This window comes from Salvelinus fontinalis, unplaced genomic scaffold (genome assembly GCF_029448725.1).
Source record: "Salvelinus fontinalis isolate EN_2023a unplaced genomic scaffold, ASM2944872v1 scaffold_0082, whole genome shotgun sequence".
In the NCBI taxonomy this organism is placed as follows: domain Eukaryota; kingdom Metazoa; phylum Chordata; class Actinopteri; order Salmoniformes; family Salmonidae; genus Salvelinus; species Salvelinus fontinalis.
This window is the reverse complement of record NW_026600291.1, coordinates 265,001-287,500: the sequence shown is the minus strand read 5'-3', so window position 1 is coordinate 287,500 and position 22,500 is coordinate 265,001. Positions and strand designations below refer to the sequence as shown.

The 22,500-nt window shown below is 40.2% G+C and overlaps 1 protein-coding gene across 1 annotated transcript in view; it reads left to right on the top strand.

Annotated features, from left to right (window-relative positions):
• The window catches only part of LOC129842969 (protein sidekick-1-like), a 343,828-nt gene that overhangs the window by 195,776 nt on the left and 125,552 nt on the right, over nucleotides 1-22,500 (top strand). Inside the window, exons 15-19 of the mRNA XM_055911690.1 lie at nucleotides 1,881-1,996; nucleotides 4,534-4,729; nucleotides 5,048-5,146; nucleotides 18,243-18,440; nucleotides 19,447-19,568. Of these exons, the coding sequence (XP_055767665.1) occupies nucleotides 1,881-1,996; nucleotides 4,534-4,729; nucleotides 5,048-5,146; nucleotides 18,243-18,440; nucleotides 19,447-19,568 (731 nt within the window). The remainder of the gene's footprint in view (nucleotides 1-1,880; nucleotides 1,997-4,533; nucleotides 4,730-5,047; nucleotides 5,147-18,242; nucleotides 18,441-19,446; nucleotides 19,569-22,500) is intronic.

Below are 22,500 nucleotides of genomic sequence, written 5' to 3'. Positions count from 1 at the left end.
TTTTTGGGACGTTAGGCGTGTTGCGTTGTCTGCGTTTGTTCACGAAGGAGAGCTTAGCGCCACTTTGCTAGCTTTCCGTGCTAATTGACTGGAGAAGAGGACATTCTAAATCCAAACAACGATTGTTCCCGAAAAAGGACCCCTTGTACAACATTCTGATGAAAGATCATCAAAAGTAGGACCCATTTTATGATGCTATTTCATATATCTGTCGAACATGTTGTACTAGTAGGTTGCGGCCAGAGTTTGGGCACGCTCTCGCCATAACGTAAACTGCATATCGTAATTAAGTTATTTTTAGAATTCTAACACGGCGATTGCATTAAGAACTAGTGTATCTATCATTTCCTATACAACATGTATTTTTTTGTTATGTTAATGAATAGTTATTTGGTCAGAATATGTGAGTGCCAGAAAAATATCCGGACGTTGTGGGAAAAAGATGCTACGTTAGCACAAAGTATAACCACTGATTTCAGCTCTAAATATGCACATTTTCGAACAAAACATAAGTGTATGTATAACCTGATGTTATAGGACTGTCATCTGATGAACCTTATCAAGGTTAGTCAAAAATTATATATCTTTTGCTGGTTTGTTACGATCGCTAACCTTTGCTGCTGGGGAATGGCTTGTGTTTCTGGCTATTGTGGTAAGCTAATATAATGCTATATTGTGTTTTCGCTGTAAAACACTTAAGAAATCGGAAATATTGGCTGGAATCACAAGATGCCTGTCTTTCATTTGCTGTACACCATGTATTTTTCAGAAATGTTTTATGATGAGTATTTAGGTATTTGACGTTGGTGTCTGTAATTACTCTGTCTGCTTCGGTGCCATTTCTGACGGTAGCTGTGATGGTAGCTGCAATGTAAAACTGATTTATAGCTCAAATATGCACATTTTTCGAACAAAACATAGATTTATTGAATAACATGTTATAAGACTGTCATCTGATGAAGTTGTTTGTTGGTTAGTTTGGTTGGTTCTTGGTTAGTTAGGTTGGCTTTGTGCATGCTACCTGTGCTGTGAAAAATGTCTGTCCTTATTTGTATTTGGTGGTGAGCTAACATAAATATACGTGGTGTTTTCGCTGTAAAACATTTTAAAAATCGGACATGTTGGCTGGATTCACAAGATGTTTATCTTTCAAATGCTGTATTGGACTTGTTAATGTGTGAAAGTTAAATATTTCTAAAAAATATATTTTGAATTTCGCGCCCTGCACTTGAAGTGGCTGTTGTCATATTGTGCCCGGCTTCGGGCTTGCAGCCATAAGAAGTTAATAGAGGGAGTTTACACTATATTAATAGAGGGAATTTACACTAGAGGGAGTTTACACTATATTATTAGAGGGAGTTTACACTAGAGGGAGTTTACACTATGTTATTAGAGGGAGTTTACACTATATTAATAGAGGGAGTTTACACTAGAGGAAGTTTACACTATGTTAATAGAGGGAGTTTACACTATATTAATAGAGGGAGTTTACACTAGAGGGAGTTTACACTATATTATTAGAGGGAGTTTACACTATATTAATAGAGGGAGTTTACACTAGAGGGAGTTTACACTATATTAATAGAGGGAGTTTACACTATGTTATTAGAGGGAGTTTACACTATATTAATAGAGGGAGTTTACACTAGAGGGAGGTTTACACTATGTTAATAGAGGGAGTTTACACTATGTTATTAGAGGGAGTTTACACTAGGTTAATAGAGGGAGTTTACACTAGGTTAATAGAGGTAATTTCTTTTCAAATGAGTGATGGGAAGTGAACAAGTGCACACTTCAGGAGAAATTATAGGTTATTGGCATGCAACCAGAGTGTGCGTGTCTGACGTGTCCTCATCCTGTCTCTCTCTGTGTCTCTCCAGTCCCCACAGCGCCCCCTCAGGCTGTAGAGGTAACAGCAGTCAGCTCAACCACGATCAGATTTACCTGGAACCCTCCGCCTCAGCAGTTCATCAACGGGATCAACCAGGGATACAAGGTAGGAAACAGTCAATCAACCAGAGATACAAGGTAGGAAACAGCCAATCAACCAGAGATACAAGGTAGGAAACAGTCAATCAACCAGAGATACAAGGTAGGAAACAGCCAATCAACCAGGTAGGAAACAGACAATCAACCAGGGATACAAGGTAGGAAACAGTCAATCAACCAGGGATACAAGGTAGGAAACAGACAATCAACCAGGGATACAAGGTAGGAAACAGCCAATCAACCAGAGATACAAGGTAGGAAACAGCCAATCAACCAGAGATACAAGGTAGGAAACAGTCAATCAACCAGAGATACAAGGTAGGAAACAGACAATCAACCAGGTATACAAGGTAGGAAACAGCCAATCAACCAGGTAGGAAACAGTCAATCAACCACGGATACAAGGTAGGAAACAGCCAATCAACCAGGTAGGAAACAGTCAATCAACCAGGGATACAAGGTAGGAAACAGCCAATCAACCAGGGATACAAGGTAGGAAACAGTCAATCAACCAGAGATACAAGGTAGGAAACAGCCAATCAACCAGGTAGGAAACAGTCAATCAACTAGGGATACAAGGTAGGAAACAGCCAATCAACCAGGTAGGAAACAGTCAATCAACCAGGGATACAAGGTAGGAAACAGTCAATCAACCAGGTAGGAAACAGCCAATCAACCAGGGATACAAGGTAGGAAACAGCCAATCAACCAGGGATACAAGGTAGGAAACAGCCAATCAACCAGGGATACAAGGTAGGAAACAGTCAATCAACCAGATATACAAGGTAGGAAACAGTCAATCAACCAGAGATACAAGGTAGGAAACAGTCAATCAACCAGGTAGGAAACAGTCAATCAACCAGGGATACAAGGTAGGAAACAGACAATCAACCAGGTAGGAAACAGTCAATCAACCAGGGATACAAGGTAGGAAACAGACAATCAACCAGGTATACAAGGTAGGAAACAGACAATCAACCAGGTATACAAGGTAGGAAACAGTCAATCAACCAGGTAGGAAACAGTCAATCAACCAGGGATACAAGGTAGGAAACAGACAATCAACCAGGTATACAAGGTAGGAAACAGTCAATCAACCAGAGATACAAGGTAGGAAACAGTCAATCAACCAGGTAGGAAACAGTCAATCAACCAGGTAGGAAACAGTCAATCAACTAGGGATACGAAGTAAGAAACAGTCAATCAACCAGAGATACAAGGTAGGAAACAGACAATCAACCAGGTAGGAAACAGTCAATCAACCAGGGATACAAGGTAGGAAACAGCCAATCAACCAGGTAGGAAACAGCCAATCAACCAGGGATACAAGGTAGGAAACAGCCAATCAACCAGAGATACAAGGTAGGAAACAGTCAATCAACCAGAGATAAAAGGTAGGAAACAGCCAATCAACCAGGGATACAAGGTAGGAAACAGTCAATCAACCAGAGATACAAGGTAGGAAACAGACAATCAACCAGGTATACAAGGTAGGAAACAGTCAATCAACCAGGGATACAAGGTAGGAAACAGTCTATCAACCAGAGATACAAGGTAGGAAACAGTCAATCAACCAGGTAGGAAACAGTCAATCAACCAGGTAGGAAACAGTCAATCAACCAGAGATACAAGGTAGGAAACAGCCCAGGGTAAGAGTTAGGTTTAGTCCAGGGTTAGGGTTATCCCAGTTTTAGGGTTAGTCCAGGGTAAGAGTTAGGGTTAGCCGAGGATAAGGGTTATCCCAGTTTTAGGGTTAACCCAGGGTAAGAGTTAGGTTTAGTCCAGGGTAAGGGTTATCCCAGTTTTAGGGTTAGCCCAGGGTAAGAGTTAGGGTTAGCCGATGATAAGGGTTATCCCAGTTTTAGGGTTAACCCAGGGTAAGGGTTAGCACATGGTTAGGGTTAGCCCACATTGTTCAGGATGTGTGTGTTCATGTATTTCTGAAACATCTCCCCACTCTCTCTCCTCCCCCCTCCCTTTCTCCCCCCCTCTCCTCCCCTCTCTCTCCCCCTCTCCCCTCTCTTCCCCCTCTCCTCTCTCCTTCCCCTCTCTCTCCTCTCTCTCTCCCCTCTCCCCTCTCTCCTCCCCTCTCTCTCTCCCCTCTTCCCTCTCTCCTCTCCTGTCTCCTTCCCCTCTCTCTCCTCTCTCTCTCCTCCCCTCTCTCTCCCCTCTCTCTCCTCTCTCCCCTCTTTCTCCCCTCTCTCCTCTCTATTCTCTCACTCCCCTCACCCCTCTATCTTCCCCTCTCCTCTCTCTCTCCCCTCTTCCCTCTCTCCTCTCCTGTCTCCTTCCCCTCTCTCTCCTCTCTCTCCTCTCTCTCTCCTCCCCTCTCTCTCCCCTCTCTCTCCTCTCTCCCCTCTTTCTCCCCTCTCTCCTCTCTATTCTCTCACTCCCCTCACCCCTCTATCTTCCCCTCTCTCTCATCTCTCTCTCCTCCCCTCTCTCTCCCCTCTCTCCTCTCCCCCCTCTTTCTCCCCTCTCTCCTCTCTATTCTCTCACTCCCCTCACCTCTCACCCCTCTATCTTCCCCTCTCTCTCATTCAGTTGCTAGTCTGGCCGGAGCACTACCCCGAAGCTGTAACCATAGTGACCATCACCCCCGACTACCCCGGTTCCCGCCTCACCGGATTGGTTGTTGGACTCAGGAAGTTCACCTGGTATCTAGGCTCCGCCCTCTGCTTCACCACGCCCGGCGATGGACCCAAGAGCCCTCCCATACTGCTACAGACACACGAAGACAGTACGCACACACACACACACACACACTTCTCTCTCCCTCTCTGGGATTGGGGTATTGTACAATAGATATTGATGGGGTGTAAGGTGTGTATCAGGGTTAACGGTGGTGTAGGGTGTGTTTCAGGGTTAACGGTGGGTATAATTCATGTACAACAGATATTGATTGTATGTGCGTGTGTGCGTGTGTGCGTGTGTGCGTGTGCGTGTGCGTGTGCGTGTGTGTGTGTGTGTGTGTGTGTATGTGTGTGTGTGTGTGTGTGTGTGTGTGTGTGTGTGTGTGTGTGTGTGTGTGTGTGTGTGTGTGTGTGTGTGTTTACAGCACCAGGTCCGGTGGGTCACTTGAGCTTCACTGAGATCCTGGACACGTCTCTGAGGGTGAGCTGGGCAGAGCCTAAAGACAAGAACGGCATCATCACAGGTGAGATGGAACACTGCTCTAGAACTACAACACTAGAACCCTGTTCTAGAACAACAACACTAGAACCCTTCTCTAGAACTACAATACTAGAATCCTGCTCTAGAACTACAACACTAGAACTATACTCTAGAACTAAAACACTATAACTCTGCTCTAGAACTACAAAACTGGAACTCTGCTCTAGAACTACAATACTGGAACTCTGCTCTAGAACTACAACACTAGAACTATACTATAGAACTACAACACTAGAACTATACTCTAGAACTAAAACACTAGAACTCTGCTCTAGAACTACAATACTAGAACTATACTCTAGAACTAAAACACTAGAACTCTGCTCTAGAACTACAACACTAGAACTCTGCTCTAGAACTAAATGTATTTTCTCGTTCCATGGCACTGTGTGCTCACGTAGGTCTAAATGTGTTTATGAATAACGTCTATACAATACAACGTCTATACAACGTCTATACAACGTCTATACAACACAACGTCTATACAACGTCTATACAACGTCTATACAACACAACGTCTATACAACGTCTATACAACACAACGTCTATACAACGTCTATACAACACAACGTCTATACAACACAACGTCTATACAACGTCTATACAACACAACGTCTATACAACGTCTATACAACACAACGTCTATACAACACAATGTCTATACAACGTCTATACAACACAACGTCTATACAACGTCTATACAACGTCTATACAACGTCTATACAACACAACGTCTATACAACACAACGTCTATACAACGTCTATACAACGTCTATACAACGTCTATACAACGTCTATACAACACAACGTCTATACAACGTCTATACAACGTCTATACAACGTCTATACAACGTCTATACAACACAACGTCTATACAACGTCTATACAACGTCTATACAACACAACGTCTATACAACGTCTATACAACACAACGTCTATACAACGTCTATACAACACAACGTCTATACAACACAACGTCTATACAACGTCTATACAATACAACGTCTATACAACGTCTATACAACGTCTATACAACGTCTATACAACGTCTATACAACACAACGTCTATACAACGTCTATACAACGTCTATACAACGTCTATACAACGTCTATACAATACAACGTCTATACAACGTCTATACAACGTCTATACAATACAACGTCTATACAACGTCTATACAACACAACGTCTATACAATACAACGTCTATACAACGTCTATACAACACAACGTCTATACAACACAACGTCTATACAATACAACGTCTATACAACGTCTATACAACGTCTATACAACACAACGTCTATACAACACAACGTCTATACAACACAACGTCTATACAATACAACGTCTATACAACGTCTATACAACGTCTATACAACACAACGTCTATACAACACAACGTCTATACAACACAACGTCTATACAATACAACGTCTATACAATACAACGTCTATACAATACAACGTCTATACAACGTCTATACAACACAACGTCTATACAACACAACGTCTATACAATACAACGTCTATACAACACAACGTCTATACAACACAACGTCTATACAATACAACGTCTATACAATACAACGTCTATACAACGTCTATACAACACAACGTCTATACAACACAACGTCTATACAACACAACGTCTATACAACGTCTATACAACGTCTATACAACGTCTATACAACGTCTATACAACACAACGTCTATACAACACAACGTCTACACAACGTCTATACAATACAACGTCTATACAACACAACGTCTATACAACGTCTATACAACGTCTATACAACACAACGTCTATACAACGTCTATACAACACAACGTCTATACAACGTCTATACAACACAACGTCTATACAACACAACGTCTATACAACACAACGTCTACACAACACAACGTCTATACAACACAACGTCTATACAACGTCTATACAACGTCTATACAATACAACGTCTATACAACGTCTATACAACACAACGTCTATACAACACAACGTCTATACAACACAACGTCTATACAACACAACGTCTATACAACGTCTATACAACACAACGTCTATACAACGTCTATACAACACAATGTCTATACAACGTCTATACAACGTCTATACAATACAACGTCTATACAATACAACGTCTATACAACACAACGTCTATACAACGTCTATACAACGTCTATACAATACAACGTCTATACAATACAACGTCTATACAACGTCTATACAACGTCTATACAACACAACGTCTATACAACGTCTATACAACGTCTATACAACACAACGTCTATACAACACAACGTCTATACAACACAACGTCTATACAACGTCTATACAACGTCTATACAATACAACGTCTATACAACGTCTATACAACGTCTATACAATACAACGTCTATACAACGTCTATACAATACAACGTCTATACAACACAACGTCTATACAACACAACGTCTATACAACGTCTATACAACACAACGTCTATACAACGTCTATACAACACAATGTCTATACAACGTCTATACAACGTCTATACAATACAACGTCTATACAATACAACGTCTATACAACACAACGTCTATACAACGTCTATACAACGTCTATACAATACAACGTCTATACAATACAACGTCTATACAACGTCTATACAACGTCTATACAACACAACGTCTATACAACGTCTATACAACGTCTATACAACACAACGTCTATACAACACAACGTCTATACAACACAACGTCTATACAACGTCTATACAACGTCTATACAATACAACGTCTATACAACGTCTATACAACGTCTATACAATACAACGTCTATACAACACAACGTCTATACAATACAACGTCTATACAACGTCTATACAACGTCTATACAATACAACGTCTATACAACGTCTATACAACACAACGTCTATACAACGTCTATACAATACAATGTCTATACAACGTCTATACAATACAACGTCTATACAACGTCTATACAACGTCTATACAACGTCTATACAACGTCTATACAACGTCTATACAACACAACGTCTATACAACGTCTATACAACACAACGTCTATACAACGTCTATACAACGTCTATACAACACAACGTCTATACAACGTCTATACAATACAACGTCTATACAACACAACGTCTATACAACGTCTATACAACGTCTATACAATACAACATCTATACAACGTCTATACAACGTCTATACAACACAACGTCTATACAACACAACGTCTATACAACACAACGTCTACACAACGTCTATACAACGTCTATACAACGTCTATACAACACAACGTCTATACAACGTCTATACAACGTCTATACAACACAACGTCTATACAACACAACGTCTATACAACGTCTATACAACGTCTATACAACGTCTATACAACACAACGTCTACACAACGTCTATACAACACAACGTCTATACAACACAACGTCTATACAACGTCTATACAACGTCTATACAACGTCTATACAACGTCTATACAACGTCTATACAACACAACGTCTATACAACACAACGTCTATACAACGTCTATACAACACAACGTCTATACAACGTCTATACAACACAACGTCTATACAACGTCTATACAACACAACGTCTATACAACACAACGTCTATACAACGTCTATACAACACAACGTCTATACAACGTCTATACAACACAACGTCTATACAACGTCTATACAACGTCTATACAATGTCTATACAACACAACGTCTATACAACGTCTATACAACATCTATACAACACAACGTCTATACAACACAACGTCTATACAACGTCTATACAACACAACGTCTATACAACGTCTATACAACGTCTATACAACGTCTATACAACGTCTATACAACGTCTATACAACACAACGTCTATACAACACAACGTCTATACAACGTCTATACAACGTCTATACAACGTCTATACAACGTCTATACAACGTCTATACAACGTCTATACAACACAACGTCTATACAACGTCTATACAACACAACGTCTATACAACGTCTATACAACGTCTATACAACGTCTATACAACGTCTATACAACACAACGTCTATACAACGTCTATACAACGTCTATACAACACAACGTCTACACAACGTCTATACAACGTCTATACAACACAACGTCTATACAACGTCTATACAACACAACGTCTATACAACGTCTATACAACACAACGTCTATACAACGTCTATACAACGTCTATACAACGTCTATACAACGTCTATACAATACAACGTCTATACAACACAACGTCTATACAACACAACGTCTATACAATACAACGTCTATACAACGTCTATACAATACAACGTCTATACAATACAACGTCTATACAATACAACGTCTATACAACGTCTATACAATACAACGTCTATACAACACAACGTCTATACAACGTCTATACAACGTCTATACAACGTCTATACAACGTCTATACAACACAACGTCTATACAACGTCTATACAACGTCTATACAACACAACGTCTATACAACGTCTATACAACACAACGTCTATACAACACAACGTCTATACAACACAACGTCTATACAACACAACGTCTATACAACGTCTATACAACACAACGTCTATACAACACAACGTCTATACAACGTCTATACAACACAACGTCTATACAACGTCTATACAACGTCTATACAACGTCTATACAACACAACGTCTATACAACACAACGTCTACACAACGTCTATACAACGTCTATACAACGTCTATACAATACAACGTCTATACAACACAACGTCTATACAACGTCTATACAACGTCTATACAACGTCTATACAATACAACGTCTATACAACGTCTATACAACACAACGTCTATACAACACAACGTCTATACAACACAACGTCTATACAACACAACGTCTATACAACGTCTATACAACACAACGTCTATACAACGTCTATACAACACAACGTCTATACAACGTCTATACAACGTCTATACAACGTCTATACAACGTCTATACAACACAACGTCTATACAACACAACGTCTATACAACACAACGTCTATACAACGTCTATACAACGTCTATACAACGTCTATACAACGTCTATACAACACAACGTCTATACAACACAACGTCTATACAACGTCTATACAACACAACGTCTATACAACACAACGTCTACACAACGTCTATACAACGTCTATACAACGTCTATACAACACAACGTCTACACAACGTCTATACAACGTCTATACAACACAACGTCTATACAACGTCTATACAAATCAACGTCTATACAACACAACGTCTATACAACACAACGTCTATACAACACAACGTCTATACAACGTCTATACAACACAACGTCTATACAACACAACGTCTATACAACACAACGTCTATACAACGTCTATACAACGTCTATACAACACAACGTCTATACAACGTCTATACAACACAACGTCTATACAACGTCTATACAACGTCTATACAACACAACGTCTATACAACGTCTATACAACGTCTATACAACGTCTATACAACGTCTATACAACGTCTATACAACGTCTATACAACACAACGTCTATACAACGTCTATACAACGTCTATACAACGTCTATACAACGTCTATACAACGTCTATACAACACAACGTCTATACAACGTCTATACACCGTACTAGGCTCCTGTCAGTTGTAGCGTTGCCTATGTGAGGCAGATTCTTAAAACAATCCTCCGTTGATATGGCATTATAGAAGGACTGAGATTGGACGAGCCTGTCTTTGGTAATTGGACAAGGGGCCGCTCTTTGAAAATGGGGATGGAAAAGCCTCCTTGAACAAGTGAAATACAGGTATGTGACTTGTGAATAATGAAAAGGCAAAAGCCTCCAAAAATATTGTTAAAGCTGCTCTCAGAAGACCATTTAAAAAAAAAACTTAATCCAATTAAACGAAATGGCAGGAAACCAATAAGGATTTTGTGTTTCTAAAAAAGAGATGAATCATCACATAAGACACATCTCTCCTTCCATGGGCGCTGTGTATCGGCTGTGCTTCACAATACACGCCATCATCAACCATGTTACCGATAAGACCTGCTTTTTGTGGGTCTTAAAAAAACTTTCCATTAACGCTTCATGAAATGATCACCACTGCACTTGTTTTTAAGGACCTCAGATATTACCACCCCACCCCCCTCAGATATTACCACCCCACCCCCCTCAGATATTACCACCCCACCCCCCTCAGATATTACCACCCCATCCCCCTCAGATATTACCACCCCACCCCCCTCAGATATTACCACCACACCCCCCTCAGATATTACCACCCCACCCCCCTCAGATATTACCACCCCACCCCCCTCAGATATTACCACCACACCCCCCTCAGATATTACCACCCCACCCCCCTCAGATATTACCACCCCACCCCCCTCAGATATTACCACCCCACCTCAGATATTACCACCTCACCCCCCTCAGATATTACCACCCCACCCACCTCAGATATTACCACCCCACCCCCCTCAGATATTACCACCCACCTCAGATATTACCACCCCACCCCCCTCAGATATTACCACCCCACCCCCCTCAGATATTACCACCCCACCCCCCTCAGATATTACCACCCCACCCACCTCAGATATTACCACCCACCTCAGATATTACCACCCCACCCCCCTCAGATATTACCACCCCACCCCCCTCAGATATTACCACCCCACCCCCCTCAGATATTACCACCCCACCCCCCTCAGATATTACCACCCCACCCACCTCAGATATTACCACCCCACCCCCCTCAGATATTACCACCCCACCCCCCTCAGATATTACCACCCCACCCACCTCAGATATTACCACCCCACCCCCCTCAGATATTACCACCCCACCCCCCTCAGATATTACCACCCCACCCCCCTCAGATATTACCACCCCACCCCCCTCAGATATTACCACCCCACCCCCCTCAGATATTACCACCCCACCCACCTCAGATATTACCACCCCACCCCCCTCAGATATTACCACCCCACCCACCTCAGATATTACCACCCCACCCACCTCAGATATTACCACCCCACCCACCTCAGATATTACCACCCCACCCCCCTCAGATATTACCACCCCACCCCCCTCAGATATTACCACCCCACCCACCTCAGATATTACCACCTCACCCCCCTCAGATATTACCACCCCACCCACCTCAGATATTACCACCCCACCCCCCTCAGATATTACCACCCCACCCCCCTCAGATATTACCACCCCACCTCAGATATTACCACCCCACCTCAGATATTACCACCCCACCCCCCTCAGATATTACCACCACACCCCCCTCAGATATTACCACCCCACCCCCCTCAGATATTACCACCCCACCCCCCTCAGATATTACCACCCCACCCCCCTCAGATATTACCACCCCACCCCCCTCAGATATTACCACCCCACCCCCCTCAGATATTACCACCCCACCCCCCTCAGATATTACCACCCCACCCCCCTCAGATATTACCACCCCACCCCCCTCAGATATTACCACCCCACCTCAGATATTACCACCCCACCTCAGATATTACCACCCCACCCCCATCAGATATTAACACCCCACCCCCCTCAGATATTACCACCCCACCCCCCTCAGATATTAACACCCCACCCCCCTCAGATATTACCACCCCACCCCCCTCAGATATTACCACCCCACCCCCCTCAGATATTACCACCCCACCCCCCTCAGATATTAACACCCCACCCCCCTCAGATATTACCACCCCACCCCCCTCAGATATTACCACCCCACCCACCTCAGATATTACCACCCCCCTCAGATATTACCACCCCACCCCCCTCAGATATTACCACCCCCCTCAGATATTACCACCCCCCTCAGATATTACCACCCCCCTCAGATATTACCACCCCCCTCAGATATTACCACCCCCCTCAGATATTACCACCCCACCTCAGATATTACCACCCCACCTCAGATATTACCACCCCACCCACCTCAGATATTACCACCCCACCCCCCTCAGATATTACCACCCCACCCCCCTCAGATATTACCACCCCACCCCCTCAGATATTACCACCCCACCCCCCTCAGATATTACCACCCCACCCCCCTCAGATATTACCACCACACCCCCTCAGATATTACCACCCCACCCCCCTCAGATATTACCACCCCCCTCAGATATTACCACCCCACCTCAGATATTACCACCCCACCTCAGATATTACCACCCCACCCACCTCAGATATTACCACCCCACCCCCCTCAGATATTACCACCCCACCCCCCTCAGATAATACCACCCTACCCCCCTCAGAGCAAGCGAGCTGACAGGTAGAACCTGGCGTTACAGCAGGAAAATACCAGTGCGCCAGTTTTTACATGATGACATTGCAAACGTTAGTTTGCACCTGCCGAAAATAGGGCCTAGACCTCTACTCTACTCTGCTCTAGAACTAGAACACTGGAACACTACTCTGCTCTAGAACTAGAACACTGGAACACTACTCTGCTCTAGAACTAGAACACTGGAACTGTACTTTACTCTAGAACTACACCACTAAAACTATATTCTACTCTAGAACTAGAATTCTACTTTACTCTAGAACTACACCACTAAAACTCTATTCTACTCTAGAACTAGAATTCTACTTTACTCTAGCACTATAACACTAGAACTCTACTTTGCTCTAGAACTACAACACTAGAACCTTATTCTACTCTAGAACTACAACACTAAAAATCTATTCACCTCTAGACCTATAATTCTACTTTACTCTAGAACTACTAGAAATCTACTCTGCTCTGGAACTAGAACACTAGAACATTAGAATCCGTCTCTAGAACTATAACGCAAGAACTCTATTCTACTCTAGAACTACAAGACTAGAACTCTACTCTCGTCTAGAACGAGAACAATGGAACACTACTCTGCTCTAGAAGTAGAACACTAGAACTCTTACCTGGTTTACTGTAGAACTACAGCATTAGGACTCTAGTCAGCTCTAGAACTGGATCACTAGAACTCTACTCTGCTCTGGAACTAGAACACTACTCTCCACTAGAACTAGAACACTAGAACATTAGAACCGTCTCTAGAACTAGAACTTATATCAGACCTCTAACTTATAGCAGACCTATAACTTCCATCATGTGCACATTCAGATAGTCTTGTCCATCTAGGCCTACTGTCCCCTCGTATACCTTGTCTGGCAACATTGATATTGTGTCAGATAGTAACCAATACCAGACATAATTACCCATATAGCCTATAAAGCCTTGGCTACAGGTTAAACAGTGTACAGCTCTGATTTCCTCCCCATTATAACTGTCAAGGTGTCACGATCGTCTAAGGGTGAGAGAGTGGACCAAGGCGCAGCGTGTGAAAAATACATCTTCTTTATTAGAAGAGAGAGAAAACATGAAACGAACACTATACATATACATAAACAGAAACAAAACAACAAAACGACCGTGAAACTACAAACGTTAGTGCACAGACAAGCAACAAACGTTCAACATAGACAATTACCCACAAACACATGATGCACATGGCTGCCTTAAATATGGCTCCCAATTAGAGACAATAAACCACAGCTGTCTCTAATTGAGAACCAATTCAGGCAGCCATCGACATACAAACACCTAGACAAGACATAACCCCATTAAACCTACAAACACCCTAGACAATACAAAAACACACCAACTTCCCCATGTCACACCCTGACCTAACTAAAATAATAATGAAAACAAAGATAACTAAGGCCAGGGTGTGACACAAGGGGGGTAGATAACAGTGGTTTCCTTGACAAGGGTGGAATTGGAGCTTTCCAGAAATGCCAGAAGTATTACTGTACTCCTAATAGTCAACAAATAGCATTAGTGTTTCCCACAGGAGAAAAGTAACCACAACTTGCATTTGCAGTCCGCGGCGCGAGAGCTGCGACACAGATGAATGAATAACAACACTGGAACACTAAATGACTTAGCTCTAGAACACTAAAGTAGTTAGCTCTAGAACTGGAACACTGAAGTAGTTAGCTCTAGAACTAGAACACTAAAGTAGTTAGCTCTAGAACTAGAGCATTAAATGACTTAGCTCTAGAACACTTAAGTAGTTAGCTCTAGAACAAGAACATGAAATGACTTAGCTCTAGAACACTAAAGTAGTTAGCTCTAGAACTAGAACACTAAAGTAGTTAGCTCTAGAACTAGAACACTAAAGTAGTTAGCTCTAGAACTTGAAAATTAAATGACTTAGCTCTAGAACACTTAAGTAGTTAGCTCTAGAACTAGAACACTAAAGTAGTTAGCTCTAGAACTAGAACACTAAAGTAGTTAGCTCTAGAACTAGAACATTAAATGACTTAGCTCTAGAACACTTAAGTAGTTAGCTCTAGAACTGGAACACTAAAGTAGTTAGCTCTAGAACTAGAACACTAAAGTAGTTATCTCGAGAACTAGAACACTAAAGTAGTTAGTTCTAGAACTAGAACATGAAATCACTTAGCTCTAGAACATTAAAGTAGTTAGCTCTAGAACTAGAACATTAAAGTAGTTAGCTCTAGAACTAGAACACTAAAGTAGTTAACTCTAGACCTAGAACATTAAATGACTTAGCTCTAGAACACTAAAGTAGTTAGCTCTAGAACTAGAACACTAAAGTAGTTAGCTCTAGAACTAGAACACTAAAGTGCTTAGCTCTAGAACTAGAAAACTAAAGTAGTTAACTCTAGAACTAGAACATGAAATGACTTAGCTCTAGAACACTAAAGTAGTTAGCTCTAGAACTAGAACATGAAATGACTTAGCTCTAGAACACTAAAGTAGTTAGCTGTAGAACTAGAACACTAAAGTAGTTAGCTCTAGAACTAGAACACTAAAGTAGTTATCTCGAGAACTAGAACACTAAAGTAGTTAGTTCTAGAACTAGAACATGAAATCACTTAGCGCTAGAACATTAAAGTAGTTAGCTCTAGAACTAGAACACTAAAGTAGTTAGCTCTAGAACTAGAACACTAAAGTAGTTAACTCTAGAACTAGAACATTAAATGACTTAGCTCTAGAACACTTAAGTAGTTAGCTCTAGAACTAGAACATGAAATGATTTAGCTCTAGAACATTAAAGTAGTTAGCTCTAGAACTAGAACATTAAAGTAGTTAGCTCTAGAACTAGAACACTAAAGTAGTTAACTCTAGAACTAGAACATTAAATGACTTAGCTCTAGAACACTAAAGTAGTTAGCTCTAGAACTAGAACACTAAAGTAGTTAGCTCTAGAACTAGAGCATTAAATGACTTAGCTCTAGAACACTTAAGTAGTTAGCTCTAGAACAAGAACATGATATGACTTAGCTCTAGAACACTAAAGTAGTTAGCTCTAGAACTAGAACACTAAAGTAGTTATCTCGAGAACTAGAACACTAAAGTAGTTAGTTCTAGAACTAGAACATGAAATCACTTAGCGCTAGAACATTAAAGTAGTTAGCTCTAGAACTAGAACACTAAAGTAGTTAGCTCTAGAACTAGAACACTAAAGTAGTTAACTCTAGAACTAGAACATTAAATTACTTAGCTCTAGAACACTTAAGTAGTTAGCTCTAGAACTAGAACATAAAATGACTTAGCTCTAGAACACTAAAGTAGTTAGCTCTAGAACTAGAACACTAAAGTAGTTAGCTCTAGAACTACAACACTAAAGTACTTAGCTCTAGAACACTAAAGTACTTAGCTCTAGAACTCCAACACTAAAGTACTTAGTTCTAGAACTAGAACACTAAAGTGCTTAGCTCTAGAACTAGAACACTAAAGTAGTTAACTCTAGAACTAGAACATCAAATGACTTAGCTCTAGAACACTAAAGTAGTTAGCTCTAGAACTAGAACATGAAATGACTTAGCTCTAGAACACTAAAGTAGTTAGCTCTAGAAGTAGAACACTAAAGTAGTTAGCTCTAGAACTACACCACTAAAGTACTTAGCTCTAGAACACTAAAGTACTTAGCTCTAGAACTAGAACACTAAAGTGCTTAGCTCTAGAACTAGAACACTAAAGTACTTAGCTCTAGAACTAGAACACTAAAGTACTTAGCTCTAGAACACTAAAGTACTAAGCTCTAGAACTAGAACACTAAAGTACCTAGCTCTAGAACCTCAACACTAAAGTACATGCTCTAGAACTAGAACACGGAAAAGTTAGCTCTAGAACCCCAAAAAAGTTAGCTCCAGAACACTAAAGTACTCTGCTCTAGAACTAGAACACTTAAGAAGTTAGCTCTAGAACACTAAAGTAGTTAGTTCTAGAACACTAAAGAAGTTAGCTCTGGAACACTAAAGAAATTAGCTCTGGAACACTAAAGTACTTAGCTCTAGTACTCGAACACTAAAGTACAAAAGGGAAAATAAATAAACATAAATATGGGCTGTATTTACAATGTTGTTTGTTCTTCACTGGTTGACCTTTTCTTGTGACAACAGGTTAACCAGTAGAAATGGGAGTTTATGAACATCAGGTTTGTTTTAGAATTCTTTGTTGATCTGTGTGATCTGAGGGAAATATGTGTTTCTAATATGGTCATACATTTGGCAGGAGGTTAGGAAGTGCAGCTCAGTTTCCACCTCATTTTGTGGGCAGTGAGCACATAGCCTGTCTTCTCTTGAGAGCCAATGTGTCAAGTAATTATCTTTTTGTTTTCCATTGATTTGGTTGGGTCTAATTGTGTTGCTGTCCTGGGGCTCTGTGACGTCTGTTTGTGTTTGTGAACAGAGCCCCAGGACCAGCTTGCTTAGGGGACTCTTCTCCAATTCTTCTCTGCAGAATTGATAATTAGTGGGTATCGGCCTAATTCTCGCTCTCAATTAAATTAAAGGGCTTTATTGGCGTGGGGAACATTTGATTACATTGCCAAAGCAAGTGAAATAGATAATTAACAATAATCTCTCTCCCCATCTCTCCATCTCTCTCTCTCCATCTCTCTCTCTCTCTCTCTCTCTCTCTCTCTCTCTCTCTCTCTCTCTCTCTCTCTCTCTCTCTCTCTCCCTAGGTTATGTGATATTGTGGTGTGTTTCGGGGTCGGGGGTCAATGCGTCCTGTGAGGAGCGACCTCTCTCTAACTCTACCCTGCAATACAAGGTCACCAGCTTGACCTCTATGACATCATACACCCTGGAGGTCGCAGCCATGACAGCGGCAGGAAGAGGCGTGGCCACCACCTCCACCATCTCTTCTGGAGTTCCGCCAGGTCAGACAACACACATCATCATCATCATCATCATCATCATCATCTTCATCATCATCATCATCATCATCACATTCCATCATATATATGAGACGTCCACAGCATCACAGAAAGAGAGTGAGGAGCTCAGAAGATGCCATTATCTTTACCGCCACTGATCAGTGGCTGTTACGACACCGCCATGATTCAAAACACACACACACACACACACACACACACACACACACACACACACACACACGCACACACACGCACACACACACACACACACACACACACACACACACACACACACACACACACACACACACACACACACTGGAGTCACAATCATGTAGAACAGCTTAGACAAACAGTCTGTGTGTCTGTGCGAGAGAGTGGCCAAGTTGCAATCATTATTAGCTCTGATTAACCATACATAGCTAAGTCATTATTACCCGTATTAACCACAAATAGCTAAGTCATTATTACCCCTTATTAACCACAAATAGCTAAGTCATTATTACCCCTTATTAACCACAAATAGCTAAGTCATTATTACCCTTATTAACCACAAATAGCTAAGTCATTATTACCCGTATTAACCACAAATAGCTAAGTCATTATTACCCCGTATTAACCACAAATAGCTAAGTCATTATTACCCCTTATTAACCACAAATATCTAAGTCATTATTACCCGTATTAACCACAAATAGCTAAGTCATTATTACCCGTATTAACCACAAATAGCTAAGTCATTATTACCCCTTATTAACCACAAATAGCTAAGTCATTATTACCCGTATTAACCACAAATAGCTAAGTCATTATTACCCGTATTAACCACAAATAGCTAAGTCATTATTACCCCGTATTAACCACAAATACCTAAGTCATTATTACCCTTATTAACCACAAATAGCTAAGTCATTATTACCCTTATTAACCACAAATAGCTAAGTCATTATTACCCTTATTAACCACAAATAGCTGTGTCCTCTAACCTGTTGTTGTGTCTGTGTCTCAGAGCTTCCTGGTGTGCCTTCTAACCTGGTCATCTCCAACATCAGCCCTCGCTCCGCCACACTAAGGTTCCGCCCCGGCAGCGATGGAAAGACGGTCATCTCCAAATGGATCGTAGAAGGACAGGTCAGTATTTCACAGTTACTGGTGATGTGAGGCTAGTATCCAGTTACAGAGTTTGTACATTTAACTAAATCCAGAGCAGTAATTTCACAGTTACTGGTGATGTGAAGCTAGTATCCAGCTACAAAGTTTGTACATTTAACTAAATCCAGGTCAGTATTTCACAGTTACTGGTGATGTGAGGCTAGTATCCAGCTACAAAGTTTGTACATTTAACACAATCCAGAGCAGTAATTTCACAGTTAGCTACAAAGCTAATATTAGCAGGTCATCCCTGGACCCGTATATACAAGGAGTATCCAGGGCCCAAGAGTCTCAAAGAAGGAGAGCTGTTATGGAATCAGATGTTTACATCATAGTGAATACTGTTACAGAATCAGATGTTTACACAATAGTGAATACTGTTACAGAATCAGATGTTTACGTCATAGTGAATACTGTTACAGAATCAGATGTTTACATCATAGTGAATACTGTTACAGAATCAGATGTTTACACAATAGTGAATACTGTTACAGAATCAGATGTTTACATCATAGTGAATACTGTTACAGAATCAGATGTTTACATCATAGTGAATACTGTTACAGAATCAGATGTTTACATCATAGTGAATACTGTTACAGAACCAGATGTTTACATCATAGTGAATACTGTTACAGAACCAGATGTTTACGTCATAGTGAATACTGTTACAGAATCAGATGTTTACACAATAGTGAATACTGTTACAGAATAAGATGTTTACATCATAGTGAATACTGTTACAGAACCAGATGTTTACGTCATAGTGAATACTGTTACAGAATCAGATGTTTACACAATAGTGAATACTGTTACAGAATAAGATGTTTACATCATAGTGAATACTGTTACAGAACAAGATGTTTACGCCATAGTGAATACTGTTACAGAATCAGATGTTTACATCATAGTGAATACTGTTACAGAACCAGATGTTTACGTCATAGTGAATACTGTTACAGAATCAGATGTTTACACAATAGTGAATACTGTTACAGAATCCGATGTTTACATCATAGTGAATACTGTTACAGAATCAGATGTTTACGTCATAGTGAATACTGTTACAGAATCAGATGTTTACATCATAGTGAATACTGTTACAGAATCAGATGTTTACACAATAGTGAATACTGTTACAGAATCAGATGTTTACATCATAGTGAATACTGTTACAGAATCAGATGTTTACACAATAGTGAATACTGTTACAGAATCAGATGTTTACATCATAGTGAATACTGTTACAGAATCAGATGTTTACACAATAGTGAATACTGTTACAGAATCAGATGTTTACATCATAGTGAATACTGTTACAGAATCAGATGTTTACATCATAGTGAATACTGTTACAGAATCAGATGTTTACATCATAGTGAATACTGTTACAGAACCAGATGTTTACATCATAGTGAATACTGTTACAGAACCAGATGTTTACGTCATAGTGAATACTGTTACAGAATCAGATGTTTACACAATAGTGAATACTGTTACAGAAGAAGATGTTTACATCATAGTGAATACTGTTACAGAACCAGATGTTTATGTCATAGTGAATACTGTTACAGAATCAGATGTTTACACAATAGTGAATACTGTTACAGAATAAGATGTTTACATCATAGTGAATACTGTTACAGAACAAGATGTTTACGTCATAGTGAATACTGTTACAGAATCAGATGTTTACATCATAGTGAATACTGTTACAGAATCAGATGTTTACGTCATAGTGAATACTGTTACAGAATCAGATGTTTACATCATAGTGAATACTGTTACAGAACCAGATGTTTACGTCATAGTGAATACTGTTACAGAATCAGATGTTTACACAATAGTGAATACTGTTACAGAATCCGATGTTTACATCATAGTGAATACTGTTACAGAATCAGATGTTTACGTCATAGTGAATACTGTTACAGAATCAGATGTTTACATCATAGTGAATACTGTTACAGAATCAGATGTTTACATCATAGTGAATACTGTTACAGAATCAGATGTTTACATCATAGTGAATACTGTTACAGAATCAGATGTTTACGTCATAGTGAATACTGTTACAGAATCAGATGTTTACGTCATAGTGAATACTGTTACAGAACCAGATGTTTACATCATAGTGAATACTGTTACAGAATCAGATGTTTACATCATAGTGAATACTGTTGCAGAATCAGATGTTTACATCATAGTGAATACTGTTACAGAATCAGATGTTTACATCATAGTGAATACTGTTGCAGAATCAGATGTTTACATCATAGTGAATACTGTTACAGAACCAGATGTTTACACAATAGTGAATACTGTTACAGAATCAGATGTTTACATCATAGTGAATACTGTTACAGAACCAGATGTTTACGTCATAGTGAATACTGTTACAGAATCAGATGTTTACATCATAGTGAATACTGTTACAGAACCAGATGTTTACATCATAGTGAATACTGTTGCAGAATCAGATGTTTACATCATAGTGAATACTGTTACAGAATCAGATGTTTACATCATAGTGAATACTGTTGCAGAATCAGATGTTTACATCATAGTGAATACTGTTACAGAACCAGATGTTTACACAATAGTGAATACTGTTACAGAATCAGATTTTTACATCATAATGAATACTGTTGCAGAATCAGATTTTAACATCATAATGAATACTGTTACAGAATCAGATTTTTACATCATAATGAATACTGTTACAGAATCAGATGTTAACAAAATATACAGATGTTAACAAAATATTTGGTATTTTATTAGGTTCCCCATTAGCTGTTGCAAAAGCAGCAGCTACTCTTCCTGGGCTCCACACAAAACATGACACAGAATACAGAATGACATAATACAGAACATCATTAGACAAGAACAGCTCGAGGACAGATTTACATAC